The following is a 20661-nucleotide window of genomic DNA, read 5'->3' on the forward strand; positions in this document are numbered from 1 at the left end:
AACACATATTATATATTACAAGAAAAAAAATCAGAACTGTCCAGGAGCATTCACAAAAACATGACTTAAGGTATGTTGCAAAACTGCTTGATTTCTGTAAATGCTCTCTCCCCATGCCCCAGATAACACAATATAATCAAACCATGCAGAAATTAGGATGATTACATCATGCATTTCATGTCCACCATCCCAGTTAGGATTTGGATCTTGAAGACAGGGGAAATGTAAGAGGTCAAATGTCAATTTACCAAAGTCCGTTACAGACTTCATTATTAGGTGGATTGGATTTATGTTAAAGGAACCGGAAACCACCACAGTCAGTCATTCCACATCACACAGCTATTTACCCCCAAACAAAGACAGAACCAAGGCCTTGCCCATCACTTGCTTTGTTGATCGCGTTGCCTGCTGCACTGTGTTCGAGACAGCCTAGAGAGCAGCCAAAGTTTCCAGCAGCTCTGACTGGTCAAACTGTCGACGTCTTCAGGAGCCATTCATCCAAAATAATTTAAATTGGAATCCTAATGGCTAGTGTACTTTTGCAGTGCAGCTTGGTTCCAGTTTTATTTTTTCCTGTTCCATTACTCTGACATGTAGCACCCTTGGTAGCAGCCCACTGGTTACACACTGAGTGTCTGGTATTGTTATTAGCAAGTTACGAAAGCTGATTGCTGCCAATGCTCTAGTAGATTACAAACATTCTGTACCATTTTTATGCAAGCAAGTATTTGCAAATGGCACAATAATTAAATACATTTCCACTGTTGCACAGGGTCTAAGCAAGTCAAAAGCAGCAGATTAGGCAACAAACTATAAATTACAGCTCTCTCTGCTAGACCTTTTCATGCCTGTCAACTGTGAATTACTATATCTTAGATTACTGTACTTCACACAGTGAACTCTAGAAAAATTTAAGTACAATCTTGTTAGGAATATGGGAAGGATTGGTTAACTGCCTTTAAACAAACTAGATTTTCAGGAGTATAGACAGTATACTGCTGAAACAGGGAAAGAATCACATTCAATTTCAGCTATAGTCAATCAATAGGACTGTGCAGCTGAAGATACACAACCCCATAATTCAGTTTATTGGGGGAAAAACTGCCACTTGAAAACGTCCATCTTGGATTGTGGTTCCATCTATTTCCTGTCAATGTTTTGTAACTTTAAGCTATGACTACACTATGAGCTAAAGGTAAGATTCCCAGCTCCCACACAAATACCCATACTAGCTCAATGGCAGCTAGCATAAGCTTAAGTAATAGTGTAGCCACAGTGCATAGGCAGGTGCAGCACAGCTAAGCTGTGCTGAATATGTACCATCCTTTTCAGACAGATCCTGCTCAGAGTAAGTCATGTGGCTACTGACAGTGCTACCATGACTACACAACTATTTTTACATTCAACCAGAACAAGTACTTGTAAACAAGCTGGGAATCACATCCCTGGTTTATAGAGCAGAGATGGCTTTTTAAAAGTAGTGGCAGAGTTTACTCGCAAACCATGTGAAATTTGGGTAATTAACAACTGTCACTTTTAACAAAATGTCAAAAAAAAATGCTATGGAGTAATGGGGGTGGGGGGGGGGGGGGAGGGCGGCGCCAGGAAGACTGATAGATGAATATCTTAATGGTGCCAGCACAGTTACCAGGAAAGAGACATTATAAACAAATCATGCTAACATCGTGATGGAAGCAAATTAAAAAAAAAAAAAAAAAGAAAGAAAGCCCTAAGCAAAAAACTACTTGACTAATCACAGCTTAATTACTCTTCCTGAAACAAATTCTTATTTCTAAATTGACAGATCTATGCAGTGAGCCTGTATGATGCTTAAATGAACAGCAATAATTTATCACTGGGTATGTATATAAACCAGGCGTGTCCAACCCGCAGCCCACATGCGGCCCTGGACAGCTAGTAATGCGGCCCCACAAGATCATAAACTTTTAACATTATTATGTGATTTATATACATTAACTATATTATATATTTTATATGCGGCCGAAGACAATTCCTCTTCACTCAGTGCGGCCCAGGCAAGCCAAAAGGTTGGACACCCATGATATAAACTGTACATTACAGTGGACGATGGTAACAAATACTTGCCAATAGTCTTGTATAACAACGTAAAACTACCTATTAGCTAACTGTAGGATTCAGTGTCTTTCCCATAGTAAGTATAAAAAGGATATGAGAATAATCAGAAATATGGAGCTACCAATATCTACTCACTGTAGGTAAAACAGGGAAGTTTTTTCAGTACAGCCACTCCACTTTTAGTGAAAATGTTTTTAATGGGGGAGGATAAGAATATAACACGACTGTGATTTGCAAACTTGTTTTATATGGTAACTGACTGTTTTAATTATGTAACTAGTCCCTGCATGTCTACCTCCACTTAAAATTTAGCTATTGATTCTAATTACTGGATTGAAATAAACCCCAAAATGCATAGGCAATTAAAACACTGCAGTTATGCTAGGACAGGGGTCTGCAACCTGTGGAACAAAGCCACATGTGGCTCTTTAAGGACTTCTTTGTGGCTTCCAACACCATAATTACAAAGTAAAAAAAAGTCCCCCTGATTATTTTCGATAAACAGTGAACGTTTAATAGCCCCAAAATGAATAACTCATATCTAAACAGCAAACAATGTGATCCTGAAATATTGGATAACTCCCCCTTTAACGTGCAGTACATTGTGAGATATGATATTGTACCATGTTTTGATTGTGTTTATTAATAAAGTCTGGATTTTAAAAAGGCAAAGGAAGCTTGTGGCATTCCTGCAGTGAAAGGCGACACGCATTTTAAGAAAGAAAATTGAAATTAAAGGTTAAGTAAAATTTGCATAATTAAAGTGGGCTCAGGAGTGAAAGTCGGGAAGATAGTTGTACAAACACACATGTAAGGTGTTTGGAAATGGAATATGTAAAAGTCTGTGAATGTCCTGCAGTAAACATGTATTGCATTACAAATCACTGTGTAGCTGTTCTTATAATAGGCAAAAAGAATGGTTTGACATTATTTATAAAGGACCGTCTCTGTTCACATGCATTGCATCTCTTGAATTATTGATTTTCTACTAAATTTAAAAAAAAGGGGCTCTTCTTGCTCTTTTAGTTGCTGACCCCTGTGCTAGGACTATGAACAGGTCTTTAGATGCTCTTCAATGGAAATTCTTGCAGCATAATTTCTTTTATATAAATGTTATCCACAATGAACACAAGACAAGCCAAATAAATCTGCACATGGACTACAAATATTTATACCAAGTACGTGCCACGAAAATAAGAAAAAAAGAGGAGCTAAATGAACTTTAATGGAAACATGCTTTGAGCATGCAGAAACAACACAAAAGAGGACAAAGATTAATAGCAAACTATACCGTTACAGCAACAAAACAGTTAACACACATGAATATGTATTTCGTTGTTATTACTATCTATGGGAAGTTAGCTGTGAGTACTTCAGTGGCTAGCTACTACTAATGAGGTATTTAAATCACAACTGTGACATGCAACATGATAGCTGGTGACATGATTAGAAACCCCCCTTTGATTTTTAAAGTGCATGAAGCAATATTACATTCAGTTCATCAACTTGAGTCTCTGCACCACAACTCAAATAAGAGAGAGACATACTTTTCTTCTTTAAATACAAATACATCACAGCATATTAACTGTTCTGGCAAAGATATAATGTTGAAATCTTAGGCCAAAAATGAAGGCCATAATGACCAGGTAAAAATGTTACCCTTGCTTAGTGGCTGGCCTTATATTACTCATTTCTCTTGACAGTAAAGCAAAATTTGTCTACATAATCTTAATAACAAACTGAAAATTATCATCTAAAATGACTTATTCTTAGCCAGAATACACATAAAGGCATCCCAGTCTGGTAAGTCAAGCAGGTGCTATGCTTTATGACTATTGTATGTCATACTTTGAAAGGCACAGAGACCCAACACTGGTGCACAGAATCCACCAGAACATGTATGTATATTTGTATGCAGATATTTAAAAAGGATTAAGAACCTATATGTTGTTATCCTGATAAAAGAAAAGAAGAGATGCATCATGAAATGGAAAGGCACTATAAAAATACAATTGTTAGACAACAGTCCATCAATCACCTTTGCTAAGATTCTCTTCTGAAATCTAAATTTTGATAATTAAACAACAGCTTATATCACTTCTATTACAAATAGCAAAACTGGTGTATGTTTGATGTATTGCAACATGTGGTTCATTAAATCATCAGCTACCAAGCTCTCATAAAGAGATCAACATGCAGATGGTGATGATTAATATAAATATGCATTGTTAAAAGAGTCCATAACAAAGAACAAAAAGAAAGAAAAGCTGAATAAGGTTATCACCAAAACCATGAAGATCGTCTGTATGCAGAAATTTTGTGATGCTACTGAAGGCCCATTCTGAAATTCCTCGTCATGCTTGCTTGTAGCATTACTTTGCAAAGCTCTGGCAGTTAAAACCATCTATTTTTTCCATTATTTTAATATTAAAGGTAATCTGAAATGCTTTATTAAAGCAACAACACAGAAAAACTGTCCAACACCCCCAGACTCTTTACAGAATATATGTGCAAACCAGTGAAGTCACAGGGCTTGATTTTTGAGAGGTGAAATGCTAAAATGCATTTTCTGCCAAAATCTGAGTTCAGGGTGTGACACTACACCTCATATTCATCTTAGCAATATGATTATGCTGTACAAGATAGCTCAGTTATTTTTGTATCTTAAGTTACGAATACTGAGTACATAACTGTATTTTTAACATGCTTAAGCAGGGTAATACCCACAACTAGTCATTCAGGTACAACAACAAAGAAACTAGACAGTTCTAATGGCTCCTCAACAACGACAAGGGACTGTGGAAGAGTTTAGCCCTTCTTTGCATTTTTCAGCCTGCCTGTGAGAAATGACTGCTATGACTCAGCAAGTCATACAAGTGCGTGTGACCAGCCACATAACACTGAGCTCCATTTTGCTACTTACAGTCTTTCACAAACTGGGCTGGGAATTTAGCTTGGAAAAAAGGGTTTCCACTTCCTGCTATATAGAAAACTATACAGGTAGGGAGCAACATCATTTGCAGGACTCACTCCCCATGCAAGAGAGCACCTTGAAACACGTGAGGACCAAAGACTGAACTGTGTGAAATGCTGGTCCCACACAGACATTTCTAGCCTTTGTATGTAGACTGCTGGTGTCATCAGTCAGAACAAGAAATTGGTAATTCAAATACAATCCATGCAGTCTGTTAGGCTTGTTTGCATTTTTTATCTGCTAGGTGATCTGTTTGCCATCATTTAAAAATATATCCTTCTGTAATTAATAAGCTTCTTGTATGTTTAATCTTAACCAGAGTGTTTCAAGTGAAGTGTATTGCAAAAAGTTCAGCTCTGTAAACAAAGGCTGTTGCAACTCTTCCCCATGTTGAGGGGGAAGCAAATATATTAATGAACCTGAATTTGTACCAGTTCATGTGTATCGCAAGATGTTATTATTTCAGGTTATTTTCCAGCAAGGGTGTCATGCTGGCAGCTGGGAAACTGGCTATTTATCCTTGAGTGGCACAGGTGAAGAAGCACGCCAGTAGCTCTACTTATAGTCCTTGAACAGCTTAGATAAAGAACTCAGGTAGCTCATCTGAGTGTGAGACAACCCCTGCTACTGTGTGGGTGACTAGGCCTGGAGAGGCTGGCTGAATCAGCAGCAGAGTGCCAGCCCAGCTGTATTAGGGTACAAAGCAGTTTCCACCGCTCTCAGACTGCCCCTCGGGGTGACCACCTCTCACAAAGGGCCTTGCATTTGTACTGTAAAAATGATAACCAATAATCCAGGACACCTCATTTAGATTATTTAAGGTGACTGTCAGCTCCATACAGGATCTAGTGCAAAGTCATAACAAGGAGCAGGACCACGCTGTACAGCACTCTGAGTGTTAGAGAAACTCAAGTGTTGCAAGGGAAACAGCCCCTGATTTCAGACCTTGGCAGGAATGGTAAGACAAAATTTTCTGCTATTCTGTTATAAACAAATTGTATTTATTGGTAATTTTTAACTCTGCACATATGAGGCTAACTCTTGCTTGCCTTATTCATATGCACACTCTCATTGACTTCACTTGCCTCTCTCCTGGTAAGGGTTACTTGATATGAATAAAGCAAGAATGATTTAGCCTATATTCAATTCACTATTCAGGGTCTTACATAGTTTTGTGTATGTTTTTTAAAGAAAGCATTGCAGCTCCTTTTTTAGCGTTCAAATCTGCTCTCTGTTACACCATAGCCAGGGGGTCTCCGTTTTAATCAACGGAGTTTCTACAGTGTAAACTGAGCAGAAGATGAGGGGACAATCTGACCCTAAATAGTCATGCCCTCAAGATCAAAACTCCTTATAAGGATTTAAAACCAAAATAACCAGTTGCTAATTTTTAGCCTTCTTAGATTCTCTATTTATTTTTATCATCAGTTAAAGAGAGTTCCTTCTGCATGGAATGTCACATAATGAAGCATTAGGGTTTTTGGTAGTTATTCCTTTTTTCTTCCCCGCAATTTGTATTGCCAAGCTCAGCCTTGTTATCTTCAGCTTTGTAAATAACTCACTTGCTAACACAGTTAATTTCATAATGTCACACTGAAACCTGTTAGTATAACTGAATTCATTGTAACTGTCACATTTTAGTTTTCTTCCCCATTATAAAGTAATCTCAATTACTCACATAAAGGATGGTTTAGCTGTAAAATCTTCATATTATTAATGACAGGAAAAACTCACAATAAGTAACAGGAAATAAAAGTGTCACTTTAACTCAGCTGAGTGTCAATGAAGAGTTTCATATGAAAAAGATTAAAATGAATCAAATATATATTCCAGAGGGCTACTAATTGGATGGCAGAACAGAAAAGCAGCAGGAGAATTTTAAGTCAAAAGATTAAAACCAATACAATACTGAATAAAGGAGGTTTTTGCTGCAATTGGTTGGTTGTGTGTCACAGTCCAGACCATGGCCGGTCATTGGCTGTCCATCTGCTATTAAAGTTTTTGTAGTTTTGGTAGGTTTGGGAGCGGTAACTAACCCGTGGAGACTCCTGGTCTGATGGTAAACCATTGTGAGACACCTGTTCTCCTTTTGTACCATCCCTGTTGGGAGACAAAAAAAAAGCCCATATCACATGACATTCTAGAAAGTCACAAAACCTTACTCACAAAAATTAGAGACTTTCCTACTGAATTTTGTGCAGTGTAGAACTAGAAAAAATTGCTATAGAAATACCTGAATCTCCCGTGATTTACATCAGTCTTAAAAAGTATAAGTACATTGAATTCTGAGGGTTATTCCTGACACGTAACAGCTTGAGGGCAGAATCAGGTCCCAAGTTTTTTATATCATAATAAACTGACAAGGAGCCTGTCCTCATTACATAGAGGCTATGTCTACACTAGCCAAAAACTTCGAAATGGCCATGCAAATGGCCATTTCGAAGTTTACTAATGAAACGCTGAAACACATATTCAATGCCTCATTAGCATGCACGCAGTGCAGCACTTCGAAATTGATGCGGCTCACCGCCACGAAGCTTGTCCAGACGGGGCTCCTTTTCAAAAGAGCCCCGGCTACTTCAAAGTCCCCTTATTCCCATTTGCTCATAGGAATAAAGGGACTTTGAAGTAGCTGGGGTCCTTTTGAAAAGGAGCCCCGTCTGGATGAGCCGTGTGGTGGCGAGCCGCATCAATTTCAAAGTGCCGCAGCTTCCCACATGCTAATGAGGCACTGAATATGTATTTCAGTGCTTCATTAGTAAACTTCAAAATGGCCATTTGCATGGCTATTTCGAAGTTTTTGGCTAGTGTAGACACGGCCAGACAGTAATTGTAATTTGTGCGTGATTTAAATTTTAAATATAGTTGATGCACAGATCTAGAAAGCTTTATCCATATGTCCTTATGCTGAGAATGAAATCCATCTTATCCACGAACGTCAATGCATGGGCAGTGGCTATCACAGATGGAGAGGCAGAACCTCCTCAAACAGCCCTGTGTGGCCCTGCCCAGGCTATGCTGCCCAGGCCACCTCCTGCTGGCACTCTGAGAGACTTCTCCCATGGCCAGGGCCCCAGACTAGGGCTGTAGGTTCTTAGGTGGTCCTCATCTGGGGTGGGGATCTGCAGCATTGGAGAAGGGGGCCTTTGACTGGGGAAGGAGCAGGGCCTTCGACAGAAGGAGAGAGCCAAGCCAGGGGCAAGTTTTTCTGAACCAATCTGTTCACATGTTGCCCATGCTTCAGTGCATTTGGCCTCCAGTGAGCTACCCTAAGGAGATGAGCCAAGCTCCCTGTTGGCTCACGGAAATTTCCAGTGACTGACTACACGAAACTGCGCTGTTGTCAATGGTCAAGTCTCTTGTCAATGGGCCTTCTTCCCTACACTGAGAATGCCTCCTTGTTTTTTTAGTTCTGTGCTGAAGAATGTTTGAGCAAGTGATTGAGGACAACTGTTTATGCAAACAGGTGGAGTTCTAATCCTGCTCTGTGCAAAATATATCTGCACACTCTGGGGTTTGCTGGCAACTCAAAGGACAGCAGAGCATATGTTCTCCCCAAATTTAGCTATTTTTAGAGTTCTTTGCTCCCAAATGGTAGTTCCCTCTGCCTCAGAGTGACAATCCTACCTCTCTCATCCTGGCAGCAGTTAACAGAATGCACTTTTGGGGAGGATGCAGGGTAGGGCGGAGTAATTCACGTGCAGTTTGTCTTCTTTAGTCTGAGCTTACCACTGTTGTGAATCTGCATCTTCTGGGACCTTTGGACCTGGCTCTGGAGAAGGAGGCTGCCTTTTCCTCTCTTCTTCCTCTTGCTGTCGGCGTACTTCCAATAATTCCAGCTAAGAAGGGAAAATATTGGAGAATGGCAATGACTCACAGCCCAGCTGTTTTCAAGAAGCATTTCTAAAAGATGCCTGTAACACACCACTTTGCCTGATACATCATTAAAATTAAAGTTTATTGAAACAAAAAACTTTAGGCCATGATCCCGCAAATCATTACTCAAGTGTGTTGTCACACTTCACTTCATGCAATGAAGGACATACAGTATCATGGCCCTAACTGGTAATTCCTATACTGGCAATTAATGGAGCATTTACTTTGTCTTCTCCGAAACATACAGTAGATAATACCTTTGTTTTAAAGGCAGAGAGTGTGTGCCTGTCTGTCCATGAATCTGTTTATTCAAGAACTCCTCCTAAATGGTAAGAACTACAGCCACCAAATTTGGTAAGCAGCTTCCTATTATCCTAACTTAAAGCAAGGTCAGGGGTTGGCCGTGCCAGGATAGTGCCTGGAATCTGACCCAATAGAAAGGGAGGGCTCTGAGAGCAGGGACAGTTATGCTTCAGAATGACCACAGAGGGGCAGCAAGACCTGAGGAGCAACTGACAGTCAGGCAGCAAAGCTGCCCACCCCACATCCACGGGAGTGTCTCTGCACCTCCCAACCACCTGTCCTGACACCCTCATGCCCCCACACATCCCAACCTCCTCCCCCAACTTGTGCATACCCCACCCAACCCCCTGCCCTGACTCTCACACCTCCCATACCCCGAACAGAGTGCCCTACCCTGACTCCTGTATGCCCCTGGCCTGAGCCTCTCTTCACCCTTCCCTCCCCCACCCCCCCCCTTCCAGCCCTGGCAGTTTAGTGTCTGAGTGACAGGGTTGATTTGACTTAATAAAACGAATGGAAAACGTAAATATTACAATGAACAAAACACGGGAAGTGGCCAAGAAAACAGTCCTGCAGGGACTCAAGGAGTACTCACTGTAGTCAGTCTTTCCAGTGCTGAAAATCTCTCATCCCACGTAGCTGCAGATTTTTCAAATGCTTCATGACGCTTAATTAACTTTTCCACTTCATCCACGCTTTGACCTATCTCACGACTGGACAGGTACGGCTCCTGTCCCAGCAGCCAGGCCTCAGCCACACTAGCGTCCCTTGAGAACTGATGTACTTCCAGAACTGAGAAGAAATGGGAGGCAGTCAGTACTTAGCAGGGACAAAAGTGGCACCATATAGTCAGGTATCTTTAGTGCTTGTTTTTTTGAACTAGGGTGATTTGAATGTCATTGGATGAATTTACCTCAGAACTAAGTCAACTGAACTGAATAGACTTATATTAGACAGTAATTTTTGGCATTCCAGTTTTGTTGACTTAGTTTGAGCAATGCTGACATTGACACACAAAAGAAACACAAACCAACACCTGAACCCTTAGCTCTGGGCTTGACCCAGCTCCTGTAAAGTAAACGCAGAGACATCTCTTGAGTTCAGTGGGAGCAGAACTGGGCTCTACTTCAGTAACACTGTTGTTAAGTGCAGCTGGTACTCAAACTTATAGTGGTAGAATGATGCAAGGAATGTGTCTTTAGTGCAAGAATCAACCCATTAAGCATATGTTAACAAGAAGATAACAGATTGCTGGCTGGGCTCACACTGTAGGGGCATATTGAAGATTTTGTAAAATGTGACCTCCGTCACTGTGTACTGTGATGTTACAATATTATGGTTATTAGCTATTTATCTTTGGTATAAGAAATCTAGTGGGTTTACAGGTTCAAAAATAAACAGTTTATGAACCAATGCACTCCCAGACATGTAGATGTTTATACTAGATAACACATGTGTAGCATGTTTGGAAGTCCCTTTCAAAGGGCTTTTTCTTAGTGCAGAAATCCAATAAAAATAAACTGCAAAAAGAAAATGAAAATAATTATGCCCATAATTTACTGTATATCTTGTTAGTTTGAAGTCCCATTCTGCCCTCACTAAAGTCAATGGCAAAATGCCTATTTGATCTTTGATGTTGCAGGACGAGGCCCTTGATAGCCATTACCAATTTGCTGCACCACTGGCAATAGGAAATGCTACTGTTGATTCCAGTATGAACTCAATTCCAACCAGCAACAGCTAAAAGACAGGCACACGTGAACCTCTGTAATCCAGGTGTCTCTATTCTGGAAACACTGGTGGCTTGGCCCTGGGAGGGGTAGGAAGAAGTGGTTCTAAATGGTGCCACTCTCCCGCACTCCCCAGTTGGGGGAACAGCAGCGCAGTGACACACTTTGCCAGAGGCTTTTCAGTGATAGTGGGGGTAGTGCCATGGAGCCGTGTGTCCCCCCAAGAGTGGGGGCACCAGATAAGTGCCCCAACTGCATCCCCCTCATGCCCAGACGCTGCACCCCCACCCCCCAATGCACCCTCCTTTCCTCCCAGACCCCACAACTCCACCCCAAACACCCTCCCTGGTCTGGAAATTCCATAATCCTACATACCCTATTTCCCAGGGCTGTGGGGGATAAAGAGGTTCAAGTGTACTTTGTGTTCTTGCAGTAGTCAGAGACATCAATGCAAAGACATTTCATTCTACTAATGAGCAATTTAAATGCATCCTTACTCAGTCGCAGCCATTCCCATCTGTCTTCCCATTTGTCAATCATTTCTTTTCTCTTCTCAGTCAACTGCAATAACTTTTCCTTGATCTGGGGTTTAAGAGAATGGACCTATGTTATAGTATCAAATAACTCACTACCATCACTAACTCTGTACAAGCAGTTACCATGAGGAAGAGATGCTAAACTTTTACCAACAGGATGTGTGGTGCAAAAAACTGTAAGCAGGGAACTTAAAATTAAACTTCATGCAAATGGAAACAGTCTGCTTTTTCACCAGGAGATGCCAGGCACAAAAACCTGAACCCTTACGCTTTCCGCATCTATTTTAGGGAGGCACACACTTCTGCTTTCAGAACAGGACACATCTCTCCTCAATACCGCACCCATTAGCTAGAGGTAGCTGTTTACCCTGTGAAGCACAAACTGCTCCTATTCCTTCTTCAAGTAGGCTCAGAAACGTCACTCCCCCTGGTTTTACCATGACTCAAGCAGACCCTTTCTCTCATGGTTTTCATCATCCCAATCGTTCACATCCCTCCTCCACGTCACCTGGTCCAAAAGTTAAGGCTGGGGGCCAAACCAGGGGTTCTAATCCTGATGACCCACATGGATATGCAACGTGGTACCAATGTACTGACCCTAGATTAGAAATAATACAGTAATTTCACCAATGTAAGTGCAATGGACCCAAACTAATGCAGACATTATAAAAGGAGCACCCCGTTAGTCAGCAAATTGCACAATGTGAGCCTTCTCTAACTGAAGCAAAAATCCACAGCTCAGCTGCATGGCAGCTCTTGAACAGTCAGCAAGCACAATACCTCCTCTGATGCATAGTGTTTCCTTGCCAGGAGAGATTTGCCAAGCTCAATGCAAGTAGTAAAGCTGTCATTACGAGCATCAATTTCTGCCTTGATACCCTGGTGATTGTTCATTAGTAATTCAACCGACGAAACATCCCTAAAATGACAAAATGTGATTTAGAAATGTACACTCCAAAAATCAATGGCAACACACGATTGCTCCTTTAAACAAATAAGCTAGAACAGAAATGCTCAAATCTAGAATGTTTAATTCCGTTTCCCAAACCACAAAGGCAAGACTGTACCCAGTATAATGTGCAAGACTGGGGGCCAGATGCAAGGAGCATCCCCTTATGCATCTATGTTGTAGTCTCTTCCCCATGCAGGATCTTGAAGATTTTGATCAAGTCACATTTTAACACTCTCTTGGATAAACTAAAGTGACAGATCATCTCAAGTCTCTACTACAAGGTATATTTTTCAGATGTCAAATCAGTTATGTGGCTATGGTCTAAATCTTTCCAATTTTCCATCGTCTTTTTGGAAGAACTACACACTGTATTCCAGTAATGACAAGAACACGTACTATGTGAAGTTAGTGTGGACTGCATTAAATCCAACAAGAAAGAATCAAGAATTTTCATGCAATAGATATTCATTAAAATAACTACACAAGACAGTATGATTTGTCTTCTTGAAATCAACAAGCTGCAAGACTTTAAGAAAAGTGGTGTAAGGGATCGATGATGGATTGATATGGTTAGAGGTTTGTTTTTTTTTGTTTGTTTTTTTAACCCTATCCATCTTTTTCTTTTTCTTTAAACAAAAAACAATAAGCTGCATAAGAGGGAAAAAAATTGATGTGAAACAGACATGACGTGAGCAAAGGGCTGTGACTTTAACTAATTTATCCTATGCTACACGAGAAAGAGTTATAATTGTCCACCTGTGCTGGAAGGACAGGAAACACTGGATATGTTTTAACAAGATCTTAACTTCTAATGTCAGGAGTGCCTGGCAGATAAAAGTATACAGTGCAGCTAATTCCATAATTATCAATACATATGTGCAAATGTGGGTGTGTTTTGATTTTACAGCCATTTTATTTCACCTGGCTGGAGGGATCTAAATCATTTAGATTAACCTGTCCTGTTATCTTGGCTCAGTCCTTTTTCTCAGCAAAATCAGCAGCCTTGACATAAGAGCAGTACATTACAGATATTCACATTACCTTGGCTTCTCTTGGGCTTCAATCTGTCGGATAACATCTTCCATCCAGAGCATGAGATCACGAACCATGCTGAAGAAACGAAATTTATCTCCTGTATCCACCAATCTAACCCTGCGCCCCTCACAGGCATCCAGCAACGCTTTCCACGCTTCCAGGACCTCGTTCTCCCGCTTCTGAATGTCATCAGCCTTGTCCCCAGCATAGGCAGCCTGAAGCCGCGCAGCATCCTCCTGAAGCTGTCTCACCTAACGTGTTCAAAAACAAACAAACATACATTTCAGCACAAGTGTGCTTTCTAATGGAAACAATTCCGGGAGTAGTGGGATTTCAAAGGCTAATTTATGTTTTTGAGTTGCTCCTTAAAATTTTTTTTAAGTCTCAAGTTTTCAGAATTGGAACATTGCATCGTGAAAGCTTCCCTCCTGGTGTACAGTCAGCCCTTCAATTTTGAACTTCTCCTACCTACAGAAGCAGAGGCTTCTGATTAACGAGCCTCATAAGAAAAACACATGTCAATTCACCATCACCTGCATCTTGTGTGTTTACATCAGAGAGAAATGATTCACAGAGATTGTAAGGCTAGACAGAACCATTATGATCATCAAGTCTGACCTTGTGCACAGCATAGGTCATAGAATTTCATGCAGTAATTTCTGCATTAAACCCAGAGCTTCTGGTTGAAATATGGCATCTCTTAGAAAGAAAGACAGCTTTCATAAAAAGGCTTAAACCCATCACATCCCTAAGTAAGTTGTTCCAATGGTTAGTTACCTTCACTTTATCTGAGCCTTTTTTCCCCAGAGTCTGAATGTGTTTATTTTCACCTTTCAACCACGGGATCCTAGTCCAGCATACAAAGGTGCAACAATGAACCTACTACAATAAAAAAAAAATCTCTTCCCTATGCAGGATCTTGAAGTTTGTAATCAAGTCACTTTTTAACACTCTCTTGGATAAATTAAACTGACAGAGCAGCTCAAGTCTCTACTATAAAGGTATATTTTTCAGATGTCAAATCAGTCATGTGGTTATGTTCTCAATCTTTCCAATTTTTCCAGAATATTTGTGGAAGAACTACACACGGTATTCCCCTAATATACAGAGGTAACATATCTTACTGTTCCTTGCCTATATTCCCTTGTGTGTGCATCTAAGGATGATGGTAAGCCTCTTAGCTACTGTATTACCCTGGAATCTCATATTCAGTTAGTCATCCAGCAGGATTCCCAAGTCATTTGGAAAACAGTCCTTTCCAGGGTAGAGTTTCCTATCCTGGTTAAGTGACTGAGATTCTAGGTACGAACACTATCTGAACATAATGGTAGTATGTTATATCCACTGGGAACTACCTTTGCACTTGTATACATAACCACAAAATCTGCAGGGCTAGGGTGAATTGGCCCTGAGTCTCCAAACAATGCAGAAAAACACTAATACACAGCAACAGAGTTTACTTCCATTTCTCCCATTCAAATATTCATTCTGAAACAGCTGTATGTCTTATTTGGAATTATAATAGCTATTCTACTTTTGGTCTATTTAATGTACCTGTCTTAATAACATTACAAGTAAAATATATTTTAACATTTATACATTTATATCCCAAAATAGCACCTGCTGTCTAGACATAGGCTGAGGCACAAAAAATTTCAGTGGTGACTTTTTAGCATAATTAGTATTTAGTTAAGAGAACAGAAAAAGCTAAAATCTATTGTTTTATATTAGCACATATTTGCAACCCCCAACACCTTGTTAGATTTAAAACCAGCTCAAGCCCCCATTGAAGTTGCTTCAATAGGTGTTCTGTTAAATGCAAGTTAACTTTTTTTCTTCCTAATTTATCTTTCAACAGCACAAGCCAGGCATGTAATGCTGACACTACAGTATATGCTCGTCTGAAGCAGGTCCTCTGGGAAATCAGACTGAGGTACCTACCTATCCAACCACCCTCCCACAGATCCCAGGCAGCATCAGTCAATGTACTGCTAAAGTCTTCATCTGGGGTTGAAAAATCTTACTGTCATTGCCAGTCATCATAAGCAATATACAAGCCCTTAGTTATTTCTTTACTAATCAAGGGTAGCATTTGAAAAGATTTCACTAAAATAATCATAATCTGTATATATAAATGGCTATGGACTTCTAGAGTGATAGCTATGTTAGAGACTAAGAGAGCTACACAATGACAAGTAGACAAGCAAAATTACAAATACAAGCTGTAAAATAAGCCTTTTGAAGAACAATCCACGGTCTTGTCTCTCAGCCACTTGGTGGGAGATGTCTGATGGCATACCAGATTCCTAAATTCACACACACATTGAGAAGTGGCTTGCATGATACACACCTGGGTGCCTAAAGCCTGAATATCATGTTCAAATGTTGTGTGCATCCTCTGTAGTGCTTCCACTGTGTTTTGGTCTCTCCCCAGTTCCTCGGGCAGTTTCTTGTGTTTATCTTGAATACGTCCGAAGATCTCCTTGGCATCATGGTAAAATTTGTGCAGTTCATAAGAGGCTGCTAGAATCTGTGTTCTTGTGTCAATGAGCTCCAAGAGGTCAGCCCATGCCTCATTGAGACCATCCTTCCACTCTGCAATGGTGGCTGCATCAGAATGTCCAGAATTGATGAGCTCGTCTGCCATGTGGTTAACAGTATCAACACGTTCCTGCCCAATGTTTCCAGTGTCTCGGGCAAATTCACGGAATCGCTCTTGTAACATCTGAAAAGTGATCAGACAGTTGTGAGTCAGCAACATCCAAGCTGTGTGGGATTTTTACACTTAAGTCGATCATTTGAGGATATTAATACAGTCCACATGTGATGGGGAGCACAGACTTTTTAAAATCCGTTGCATGAAAGATCATCAGTAACGTTATATTGGCATGTCTTATATGTAATATTCACAAGCAGGAACCTGAAGTACTTTATGACCACTGTAAGACCCCCACAGCGAATTACTTATGGTGCGGTTAGGAGGAAAAAGAATATGCAAATAACCCAACAGCCACAAAACTACAATGCATATCAAATACGCAAAACCTGTTACTGATTTAAATTACCCAGGTAGTGCATACAACTCCGGGGGTGGGGGGGGGGGGGGCAGGGGGAAGAGGGACCAGATTTGTTTGCAGCCATACCCAAATAACTTACTGTAACATGTTCATAATCTTGACCCAGCTCATGGGATCCTGCCACCACCTCTCTTTCAGCAATCCACTGCTCCAAGTCATCCACCTCACGGTTGAGCTGGAATAGCCTGTGTCTCTCATCCAGTTTTCCCTTCCTCTCTTCAGCTAGATCCTTTAGGCCTGCATACAGTTTATCCACCTTGGACTGGCGCATACTGATGCGCTCGCTGAAAAAGATCCAAGGAGAACACTGAGTCACCACGAATTTCATAAAAAAACCCCAATCCATCAGGGGACAAAAAAATCTAAGAAGAAGAATTATTGTTAGAGTATTTAGCCCGTAGAACATGTGTCTCTTAACGGACTAAAGCTTGGTCTGTAAAAGTTCAGGCCATAGCCTCAGCTGGCATGGCTCCACTAGAGTCAATGGAGTACTGCTAATTACACCAGTAAAGGACTTGGTCCACCATTCAAATATAGACCATGCCCACTGACTGTGGAAAATGTAAATATGAACAAAGACCCCAATTTGCTGAGGTTTAAAAAAGTCTCTCTCTCTCTCTCTCACACACACACACACACACGGCATGTCCTAGGACTGAGAGAAAGCTCCTGGGCTACATCTCCCTGGGTTCCGTCAGTCAATTTCTTTAACAGGAAGTTAATGGTAAATTGAGAGTCAATGGCAATAACACATTTCTTTTAAGTTTAAGGTTCAATAATCCAAAGGAAAGTAATATTTCCATTTACCAGAGGTTTTGTATTTATTGCCTGTTAACTGCACAACCCCCTTTAAAATTGCTTCTCCTCTGCCATATATACAGGTTACTAAGTTATTGCAATAGCCAATCAGTTGAGCCATAAGAGTTCTAAATTGACCACTAGTGAGTGTTTTGAGTAATGCAGCATACACCCTTACAACAGATATGGAGACTGTCACCTCCAAGAATCTCCCAGCTCCAGCCAGATGAGGGGTATGTTAAATAAATTTGCCTTATAGTCAACATATTGCCAATGGAGAATATGTACCTTGAACTCAATCTCTGGCAAAGGTCAGAACTAAACTAGTCTCTCCTGCAGTATACAGCTCTCGATTTAACATTTTTTCCCCTCTAGTAGTATCCCTTACATTTCCATTGCATTGAACCATGTGTTCTAATCAGATACATTCAGACACTTAGACTATTCCAAAGACAGCTCCAAGAATTTCCTATTTCCTTCATGCTGCAGGCAATATTTTTTCAGGTATTATCCTACTGTTCACTCTTAACACATGAAAAAGCGCCATGCTCACACAGCTGCTATTGGGATACTCTGCTGTGTTGGCCTTTGTAATAGGCCATGTGGTACAGGAGACTTCCAATTCCTCCACATTTGGTCTATCTCTGAGATGGAGGGAAGCCTTCATCCTGAACACAGAAGGTTATGTAAGCATAGATACATTGTGGTTAGAGTCTTGGCCTTGTAAACCCAGTATGGTGAGTTCAATCCTTGAGGGGGCCTTTCAAGAGTCTGGGGCAGGTTTTTTTTTTTTAAAAAAAAAAAACAAACGACCAGGGGTGGTGCCAGGTCCTGCTCAGAGTGCAGGGGACTGGACTCCATGACCTCTGGAGGTCCCTTCCAGTTCCATGAGATATGTATATCTAACATTGGAGATGTAGGTGTGTATTTGTTGAAGTAAACCACACCCACAGAGCGACTAGCTCTAGCTATGAAGAGGGGGTGGCTAATACAGATGACAGGAGATGCACTGATTCTGTACAAGCCTCAGCATTCTCCAGAGACAACTCCTGTCATCCCTAAAAATTAAAGCTGGTCTTCCCAATTAGAAACCTTAAGAGAGAGTGGTGGCACTTCCATCACAGGGCACTTCCCTTGACATGCAAAAGTGAGTGGGCTTGGGGGAGTCAGAGGGAAGAAAGAGTATTTGGACAGTCCTCCCCTATACAAGCAGCATGACTGGATTCCATTTTTTCCACAGGATGCAGAAGCAGGTGTTGAGAGTAATGCAACTGCCCATACAACGTCCTCCAAGTGATCTAGCAACATATCCGATACTAGTCAGTGGTCACGTACGCCGATCCTGATCAGACCAGACGCAAACTGCGCCTTGCAATCAAGTGCACTGGTTTCCCCTGTGCAATCCAACCCTGACAAGGATGCACCAAGACGACATCTCTGCTGTTGTCTAGTTAGAACAGCACTTGGCTCCACTTTCGACATATTTTCCTGTGTTCACAGTGCGTCAGTGAAATGACATAATTGTCAAAGGTAGTCAAAATCCAGCTGTAAGGGAATATTAACCTTTCTGGATGATTGTCTGCAACCAATGTTCTGCTAGTCTTGGAAAGCTGGTGCACTGTCTCAGCATAGTCTTCTACTGCCTGTTCCAAAATCTGGTGTTTCTTCAGCATGGACACTGCACTCTGTTCATCCTGCAAGAGGGAAAGAACAGCAGTCAGGTCCTCCCCTTCAAAAACACATTTGAGGTGGTAGCAGGTTAAGAGGTCTACGAAGGATTGCTTTCAAGCGCAACTTTAAGAAAAGTTGTTCTGTCTATGGTCTACAAATATTTGTTAATCTATGGTAAAAGCCATCTGCACACATTGACAAACCAAGCAAAAGGGTGAATACAATAACCCCTCTGGGATCCAGAGCAAGATTAAATGGCTGTCTCTCAAGCGTGTTGAATTTCCCTGTCTGTGAAGAGCTTTGTGTGTTTTTAGAACACTGATGATGTCTAAAGACAACAGAAAAAACTTTCAGCACATTATGCCCTCCATCAAGGAGGGAATTCCAAGAAGCCCAGAAAAAGCTCCCGAAAATTAATGCAATAATTTTGATCAAAACTTACAGTACGCAGTTTAAAATTTAAGAAAAATAAAGTATGACTATGTAACTTGACATCACCTACAAGTGTCTTTATCTTGAACATTTTGGTGGATTGACTGTGGTTTCATTTTTAAAGATCTTTTTCCTTTTGTCTTTTTTTTTAAATGCTTGGAAAACAAAGTAAAGCAAAACACTTGTTAGCTGAGCACTGAATGCCACTGGCATCTGTTACTTGGGTGTGAAATGGTTATTTATTGTCCTGGATCATATAAACATATAAAAAGCCTATATGGCTGACTCTCACTCCCCTCCATACTGCAGAGAAGAAGGAGTAGACTGTTCTCCCTTATGTAGTTTGATCCTGTTTAGATTTGACTACAATAGGAGCAGCAGTAGGCTCTTGACAGAATGCCGCAGATTCTAAAGTACTGGGCTAGATTCACAAGTATGGATTTGCTGGTTGCCACCGCTCCATTTGGTTCTGGTGAATCTGTTCCCGTACCAGCAAACAGGAAAATACATGTATAAAGCACACCAAGTGCAAAAACAGTTTCTTGTATAGCACTATTATGATATGTTAATGGTGCAGTTACTGTCTGGCAATACTGCACTGTTAACATGACCTGGTATGGGAAGACCAGTGTTCCATAGGAAAACAAGTATCAGAGAAGTAGCCATGTTAGTCTGTATCTTCGAGAACAACAAGAGTCCCGTGGCACCTTATGGACTAACATAAGCCAACTCATGCATCTGATGAAGCGGGTCTTTGCCCACGAAAGCTTATGCTCCAAAATATCTGTCAGCCTATAGGGTGCCACAGGACTTCTTGTTGTTCCTATAAGAAAACAGTAACTTGTGGGTAGCACTACTCAAAGATCTCTTGTGAACTGACTTGGGACCTTGTGAATGAATTTCATTGGTCTGTGTATTTGTGGCATATTAAATTATAGACTCAAAAAAACAGAGAGCTCACCTATGCCAGGTCTACACGAGGGGAGATGTTCAAATCAAGATATGTAGCTCCAGCTATGTTACATAAGAACATAACAGCTACACTGGGTCAGAATAAATGTTCATGTAGCTCAGTATCTTGCCTTTCAACAGTGGCCAAAGACAGATGCCCCAGCGGGAGTCAACAGAACAGTTAATCATCCAATGATTTCTCCCCTGTCATCCATTTCACTGTGAAGCT

The 20661-nt window shown here is 40.9% G+C and overlaps 1 protein-coding gene across 4 annotated transcripts in view; it reads right to left on the reverse strand.

Moving 5' to 3' along the window:
- SPTBN1 (spectrin beta, non-erythrocytic 1) overlaps positions 1 to 20661 on the reverse strand; it is a 222633-nt gene that overhangs the window by 6081 nt on the left and 195891 nt on the right. For all 4 annotated transcript variants that reach the window (XM_074989512.1, XM_074989511.1, XM_074989513.1 and 1 more), the window contains 9 exons: positions 18942 to 19072; positions 16660 to 16864; positions 15854 to 16228; positions 13510 to 13754; positions 12297 to 12435; positions 11478 to 11562; positions 9846 to 10042; positions 8801 to 8910; positions 7108 to 7171 (listed from right to left, as the gene is read on the reverse strand). In XM_074989512.1, coding sequence (XP_074845613.1) covers positions 7108 to 7171; positions 8801 to 8910; positions 9846 to 10042; positions 11478 to 11562; positions 12297 to 12435; positions 13510 to 13754; positions 15854 to 16228; positions 16660 to 16864; positions 18942 to 19072 — 1551 coding nt within the window. The remainder of the gene's footprint in view (positions 1 to 7107; positions 7172 to 8800; positions 8911 to 9845; positions 10043 to 11477; positions 11563 to 12296; positions 12436 to 13509; positions 13755 to 15853; positions 16229 to 16659; positions 16865 to 18941; positions 19073 to 20661) is intronic.

This window comes from Carettochelys insculpta, chromosome 3 (genome assembly GCF_033958435.1).
Source record: "Carettochelys insculpta isolate YL-2023 chromosome 3, ASM3395843v1, whole genome shotgun sequence".
In the NCBI taxonomy this organism is placed as follows: domain Eukaryota; kingdom Metazoa; phylum Chordata; order Testudines; family Carettochelyidae; genus Carettochelys; species Carettochelys insculpta.